At 33.8% G+C, this 7,829-nt stretch overlaps 2 protein-coding genes across 2 annotated transcripts; both read left to right on the top strand.

The window, feature by feature from the left end:
- Window positions 1-231: 231 nt before the first annotated feature.
- On the top strand, window positions 232-4,412 carry LOC11430656 (interactor of constitutive active ROPs 2, chloroplastic). The gene is made up of 4 exons (XM_003625535.4): window positions 232-397; window positions 1,337-1,423; window positions 1,949-2,135; window positions 2,613-4,412. Exons 2-4 carry the CDS (start codon window positions 1,404-1,406, stop codon window positions 4,236-4,238), a joined length of 1,833 nt encoding a protein of 610 aa, XP_003625583.1. The 5' UTR covers window positions 232-397; window positions 1,337-1,403; the 3' UTR covers window positions 4,239-4,412.
- A 1,254-nt stretch (window positions 4,413-5,666) lies between these two features.
- LOC11434751 (40S ribosomal protein S23-2) lies at window positions 5,667-7,163 on the top strand. Its single transcript, XM_003625534.4, has 4 exons — window positions 5,667-5,819; window positions 6,350-6,505; window positions 6,614-6,740; window positions 6,856-7,163. Exons 1-4 carry the CDS (start codon window positions 5,815-5,817, stop codon window positions 6,994-6,996), a joined length of 429 nt encoding a protein of 142 aa, XP_003625582.1. The 5' UTR covers window positions 5,667-5,814; the 3' UTR covers window positions 6,997-7,163.
- Window positions 7,164-7,829: the final 666 nt, after the last annotated feature.

Here is a 7,829-nt window from a genome sequence, read left to right as displayed (position 1 = left end):
TTCAGATTTATAGCATAAGATCCTCGGCAGTTAACTACTGAGGTTTTCCTCGACAGTTAACTGCAGTCGGATTTCTAATTCCTCAGCGGGGGCAAAAACGTAAATTACTCGTGTGTCACATCCTTATCAAATGTGGGATCAACAATTCTCATAATAAAAAGAGGAGCGTGAGGAAGCGCGTGAGGAAGAGAAGGAGCGTGTAATTAACGAAAACAGAGTTCCAAAGTGTTTTTGCTGTGTTGGTTGCTATGCTATGCTACTACTCTTCTGTCTGACACAGTGAGAGTAACTCGGGAAGTGAGCTACCACAGTACATCACAATAATCCAAAACCCATCTTCACCAACCCACACTCTCTCTTTTGCTAGGGTTTCCTCTCTTCACATTTCAACACTCTTGTAAGTTTACCCTCTTCACATTTTCCTTTTCTTTTGGGTAGTTTAGTTTATTGTTCTGCATTATTGTAGTTTCTGTACTTAGTACACTTGTGTTATTTATTGTTATGGTTGACCAGTTTGTTAAATGCTTTCTTTCTTACTAGTATAGTGATGTTTTTTTTTTTTTTCCATCACCTTTTTATGAGCCAGGTTTGTGTTGTTATGACATGAACAAAGATACATTATCTTTGTTTCAAAATCTGGATTTTGTTTTTGCTATTTATTATTATATTATTAAAGATTAAAGACAACAATTTTGAGTTTATTTATTTTGTTTTTTAGTTGTTTTTTTTTTTTTGTTTAAAGTTGCTTGGTGCTTTCTCTAGTCAACACAACATGCAGACAAATTTTCCTATTTTTTTGGGTTTCTTTCTTAGAAGTATAGTAGCTTGCTTTTCATGTTGTTGTAACAGAATCTATGTTTTATTTTTCCTTTATGCATTTTATTATTCGTTCTGTTCAGTTGTTTTGTTTTCAAAGTACTTGTAGATCTGGGTCAAAGTTGGTCAAAAAAATGGAACCTTTCAAACTTGTGTATTTTCTTAGCTCTAGATAGAAAAACAGGGAAGTTCAAAATGAAAGTTAGAAAAGTTGAAGATTGTTTCTTTTGTTAAATTTATTTAAAGATGATAGTTATTTAAGGATTTTGGTGTGAGGGTTGTGTTTATTTATTTTACCTATTTATGTGTGTTTTGAATTTGGTTGGTGGTAGTGGAGTTTGTTTACTTGGAGTTTCCTTGAAGGGATTATATACATTTTGTTTGTTGCCCTTTTTTGTTGAATGCTGATTCAATGGGGTCACATAAGCTGCAAACAATTGCTTTTTCTAGTACTATATAAAGAATAAATCAAATTCCTTATTCTTTTTATTTCTTACTTAATCTTAGATTCTTATTGCAGGAATAGTAGGTCAGGGGATTTGAAGAGGTACTCTCCATTGCATTTCTATCTCCTGAGACATTAAATTATGCAGACACCAAAAGCAAGGTAAAGATTTTTGTATCTTAATTTTAACTTTTTTTATGCATACCATTCTTTGTGCTATCTTATGACTAAAATCAGCATGAATGAGTCTCTTTTATGAATCTGATTTTGATTTACCTCTTTCAGATTGTTTTGTTCCAAAAAATATATTTGAAATTGAAAAGTTAACAGTGGACAAATTTATTTGATCAGTACTCTGGTTCTATTGCATTGTGTATGTTTGTTAAAACAAATTCGTGAAGGGATTTCTCTATGTTGTTTAGTGAAGATTGAATTCCTTTAAATAAAACTTCTTAGTATGCTTGTGTGGTCCAATGTTTTGGTTTCATTTACTTAAATTGGAAAATGTGATGTTATTTAGCAAGTATAATGCTTATGAATGGCGGTGTAAACGATGTTTGTAAAAAGCGTTGCATAGCTTCCTCCAGATGATTGATTCTCCTCACTTGACCACTTCAGCGTTTTATGGTTTGGATTTATGTTTATTATACATTTTATTATTCATTCTAATTGGCTTATTGCTGGCAGATCCAGTGCTCCAGAAATGTCCCAAAGGAAATCACCTGCTGCAACCCCTCGAACTGCTCGCCAGTTGAAGACACCAAACTCTGGTTCTAACTCGGCCTCCTCCTCTCCAAATCCCATAAGAAAGACGCCAAAAGACATGAGTCCGAGAGTAAACGAACGCAGGTTATCACACAGTCCAATATCTGAGGTATTTGAAACTACTCCCTCTGAACTCAATTATTACAAGTAAAAATACATATTTTTACACTTATTATGACATTTAATTATCTTGAATTCATGTAATATAGGAAATACATTTACCAATATGCCCCTCGTTATAATAATTATCGCTTACCAACTTAATTGATTAATTTATGAGTATTTTTGGAATAATAACATTAAATGTGGATAAATTACTTGACATTTGCTTATATTTGAGTCCAACAAATTTAGGCACTCTTTTCCTAATAATGTGGATGGGTTAGTTAGACTTGATGATATTGATAGATGCTTATCGTTTAGTGGCTCTTGCATTCAAATTTTCAAGTTCGTAATTTTTTTTCCAATGGAAGTTCTTAATCTACTATCTGTGTTCTATATCTACATACAAAATCCAAAATATTTTTGATATTCATAGTTTTATTTTATTATTCACTTTATAATGTGTCTCCTTTTCTGGCTTTAGAAGAAGCGGCCTAGCAAGGTTCAGGAATTGGAATCACAGATTGCTAAGCTTCAAGAAGATCTGAAGAGTGCTAAGGATCAACTTAACTCATCGGAGTCATGGAAGAGAAAAGTTCAAGAGGAGGCTGAAGAAGCAAAGAAGCAGATACTGTCCTTGTCAAAAGAGCTGGAAGAATCCCGTCAACAGTTTTCGGACCTTTCCGCTTCCGAAGAAACACGGCTTCAAGAACTCAGTAAAATATCTCAGGATCGAGATCGTGCATGGCAATCTGAACTTGAGGCTGTCCAAAAGCAACACTCAATGGATTCATCCGCTCTGGTGTCTGCCATGAATGAAATACATAAATTGAAAAGTCAGCTTGAAAGAGCAAGCGAGTCCGAATCTTCTCAGGCTAACAACGCAAAGTCTGATCATGCTCAGATTCAGGACTTGAGGATGGATCTTAGTGAAGCTATCTCTGTTATGGAAAAACTAAGAAATGAGGCAAGTGATTGCAAAGAATCCGAATCACGAGCTTTAGAAGTGATTGGCAAAATGCAAATGCAATTGGAAACGGTAAATAAGACAGTGGAAACACTCCGATCAGATGGTCTAAAAGCAACTGAAGCTTACAAGTCCTTAGCTTTGGAGTTGGAGCAATCAAGATCTCAAGCAAAGTCCTTGGAGGAACTTGTGAGGAAACTTGACACTGATTCAACCAATGGAAAGGGACTTTCTCAGGAAAATGAGGAGATAAATGGGCTCAAAGCCGCGCTTATCTCTGCCAAATCTGAAGTAGAGCAGTTGAAATCTGCATTGGATGTTGCCGAGATAAGATACCAAGAAGAATACATCCAGAGCACATTGCAGATTAGAAGTGCTTACGAACAACTGGAACATAGAAAATCAGAATCCAGTGGGAGAGAGGCTGAATTATATGAGGAACTGAGGAAAGCTATAGCTGGTATTGAAGAGCTAAAAGCAAGCCTGATGGAAAAGGAATCTCAATTGCTGAGTTTGTCGGCGGAGAATGAGGGGTGCAATTCCAGTATCAATGAAAAGCGATCTACTGAAAGGGAATCTGAACTTGCTGCAGAACTCAAAAAAATGGATACTGATGTTGCAGAATGGAAAGCAAAATTATTAGATAGAGAGACGGAGTTGAAAAACGTAACTGAAGAAAATAGTATCCTCAAGATGGAGATAAAAGAGTTGGAGCTGAACAAAATCACTGACGAGGCTATTGAGGTTGAAGCAGCAAGGGCTGCAGAGAAAGAGGCTTTGACGAAACTTAGCTATGTAATGGAAGAAGCGGATAAAAGTAACAGAAGAGTGGCTCGTGTAACTGAACAGCTAGATGCTGCTCAGGCTGCGAATTCAGAGCTGGAAGCCGAATTAAGGAGATTGAAAGTTCAGTCTGATCAGTGGAGAAAAGCAGCTGAGGCAGCCGCGTCTATACTTTCTACCACTGGAAACAATGGAAAATGTGTAGGGAAAAACGGCGCACTTGACAGTAGTTTCAACTCTATTTCAAGCAAGACAATGAATTCACCCTATTTAGAAGACACGGATGATGAGTCCCCAAAGAAGAAAAACAAAAACATGCTGAAGAAGATTGGAGTGTTGTGGAGGAAGAATCATCATTAAGTAGATTTTAATTGTATGTTGTTTCATTGTACTCTTTATTTTTATTGGATGTTGTTATTATTCTTAGGTATTACTAGTGTCTGGTACCAACTTTCTTGAATCAAGCTGTTCAACCGTTATAGGACCCTACTGTATTTTGTTTCTACAAGTAGATCCTGTTTTATTGTCATCAAATCCTTCCGTCCTAATTTATAAGCAAAATAACACTAATTCACACTTATTAAGAAAACTAACACTTAGTGATTTGAGGTATAATTTTTTGTGTTCTCCTTGGAATAAATTTTCTGGAAAGATGTAAAAATAATTCTCATTGGTTAAAAATTATGGAGAAAATAAAAAGGAGAATAAATTGAATGCAATTTGCATTTAATTTTACATTGAAAAATATGATTTGTTTGAAAAAACATAATAATAACATAAAAGTTGGTATTTTTTGCTTATATTTTGAGACAGAAAATTATGAAAATTATGGATGAAAATGTGTTTTGAAATTGTTCTGAGACCAATGTCAGCATTATTTTCATTCAAAAAGAAAATCGATATTTTTTTTGACTCAAAACATAGTGAGTTTTTAAATATAAATAAATACATTTTAAAATGAACAAATTGAAAGGAGCGTGATGATTTTTTACTTTTTTTATTAGCTTAAATCCATGAAAAATTCATGACCATTTAATATTGTTTGGTGAAAATTTCTTACTCAACTGTGTCAATAGCATTAGCTTTGGGACGAGGAATTTGAAATAAAACATTTACAGATGTTTTCTATGAAGGAAAATAATTTAGATTAATGGGCACCGAGAACCATAGGATGTGAACGGAAGGCACAACTGTTTATATGGTTGAGTATAATAGTTCGAACTCCGGATACCTTATTTATTATCTTTGAAAAAGGTAAATTCTAGCAATTAAGCTATTTGACAAAAAAATGTTAGCATCTAAAAGTTAAGATATATTTAATCTCTCTCATATCAAGCGCATAGTTTGATGTCACATATTAAGTGATATAGTTTAACCATATGTACTATTCACATGACACCCTTTGACTATATTTTTCTACTAATATATATAAATAAATGGTAGCATATAAGTTATTGTTAGATTCATCCCGATAAATGTTTTTAATATATAATTTTTAATTGATAATTAAAGATATTAAATGTTAAAATTATGCATTGACATGTGTCATATGATGGAAGGAAAAAAATTGAAATATGAAACAATTGGTCACATTGCCAATTTAAAAAAAGAATAGAAGGATAAATAATATTGAGAAATTAATAAATTTACGTTTTATCCGAAATAAAAGTTAGTAAAGAAAAATAAGAACTAGTATATTTTTAGGTATACTAAAAATGTAGGTATAATAGTAAAACAATGGGTGTTAATAGGTGCTGTTTGATTTGAAACTCAAATCAGCTGAAGCCCAGCCCAAAAATAGAGGGTTTGGCTCAACAGTGCTTCCTTTATATAACCACAGAACTCCATCGAAAACTAGGGTTTACATTTTTACACTGCCGCTTTAGCATACTCTTCTTCTCCGATTTTCTCCAAGCAGAACTAATTCTCGATCACCATGGGGTAATACAACTTTGCATTCTTTAATTTCATTATTCTCATACTTATTTACTTGTGTTAATGTTGTTACGCCCTTCGGATTACTATGTTTGATTCTGAATCTGGATTTTTGTTCTTGTATCATCTTACTCTGTTTGCTTTCTGAGAATTTGGAATACTAAAACATGAAATTGGTAATTAGCGTAATTGATTTGTGATATTCTTATTGACTTTGTTGCTGCTTAGTATGGATCTGCGTACTGAATGCTCTCACTGCTTCGTTGAGTATGAAATTTGTATTTTTCTAGTATTAGCAAGATTGTGATTTGTGATTCGGTTCATATGAAAGTATGGTTTAGCATTGTTCATTAGTTTAATTGAAAATTTATTGTTAACTTTTTAAGATCAGTGTAATTTTTTTTGTATAAGATGAAAATTTTTAGTTAATTTTGGGCATGGTATAGATTGATTTTGCCGCACCTAATTACTAATTTATTCTTATATGCATGAGAATATTAGTGATAAAGATTTATTGTTTATCTTTTTTTCTGCAGGAAAACAAGAGGAATGGGAGCTGCCCGCAAGCTGAGGAGACTCCGGATCAAGCAAAGGTGGGCTGATAAGCAATTTAAGAAGTCTCATCTTGGGAATGAATGGAAGAAACCCTTTTCTGGTTCATCCCATGCTAAGGGAATTGTTCTTGAAAAGATGTAAGATTTATTTAACCTTTTGCTATGAATTATATCTTTTTAATTGAATGTATTGTCTTACTTGTTATGCATATGATGCTAAGAATTTGTATGGTATTTTATATGCAGTGGTATTGAGGCTAAGCAGCCCAACTCTGCCATTCGTAAATGTGCTAGGGTTCAGCTTATTAAAAATGGGAAGAAGATTGCAGCCTTTGTGCCAAATGATGGTTGCTTGAATTACATTGAGGAGAATGTAAGTGATGATCATGTTATTTGCTGTTTTGACGTGTTACTTCCTTTGATCTGTTATTTTAAGTAAACTGCAATTTACATCCACTAATAATATGGTTGTTGCTGATGGTTTGTAGGACGAAGTCTTGATTGCTGGATTTGGACGTAAAGGTCATGCTGTTGGTGATATTCCTGGAGTCAGGTTCAAGGTCGTGAAGGTTTCTGGTGTCTCTCTCCTTGCTCTTTTCAAGGAAAAGAAGGAGAAGCCTAGGTCTTGAAGTTGTGGGATGGCTATCCTCTTTTTTCTTTAGTTTCGTTTAAAAATTGTTATGAATTATGCTTCCTCAGACTAAATGAGTTCTATGGACGATTTTGTATCTGTTTTAGTACTAGTAATGTTTCTGAATTTTGTTTGATTTATATGATAAAATGTTTTATATCCTCCGATCTTGCTGGTAAATAAACTGCAACACTTGATTATTCAATTATCTTTCTAGAGCAGTCTCTAGTTTGAGTAATCAAATGCAGATTCATGTTAAGGGTTAGAGTTTGTTGATATGTACTTTTGTTTGTGACGATATCAACTATTAGGATGTCCGCCATCCTTCTTAGATACCAAAGTGCCGCCGTTATGTGTGTAAAAAAACTATTAGAGGAGGTGGTTTAAGATTATGTATTGTGGTTGCATGCAGCTAATGGTCATATGAAGAAGCAATGTCCCAATAATACTGGCATGTGGTATGAGAGAAAACGTAGCTTAAGCTGGTTTAGTGGATTCAATCAAGTCTTGCAGTTGCTATATCTTATGATAGAGAAAATGATAGACAAGGGGATGATGTTTTTTCCCACCTTAATGCTAGAAATATGGATAAGAAAATGATAGAGCTAGTTGAGGTGTTTGAAGTGGGAAGTAGCATTTAAGTTTGAACTAATGAAAGTCTAGAACTGAATCGAATGGGACTACCCTTGAGTCATGTTTATTCCTAAAATCTACCTAATTGTTTTTCACTGTTTTTGTTTCCACCAATTTCATATTACCATTTGTATCAATGTGATTGTTTATCTGCGCACAAATTTGTCATGAATTCTTTTATGTAAACCCAATTTTTTC

This window comes from Medicago truncatula, chromosome 7 (genome assembly GCF_003473485.1).
Source record: "Medicago truncatula cultivar Jemalong A17 chromosome 7, MtrunA17r5.0-ANR, whole genome shotgun sequence".
In the NCBI taxonomy this organism is placed as follows: Eukaryota; Viridiplantae; Streptophyta; class Magnoliopsida; order Fabales; family Fabaceae; genus Medicago; species Medicago truncatula.
Note: the sequence above shows the minus strand (reverse complement) of the source record. Positions and strands in the feature narration are given on the sequence as shown.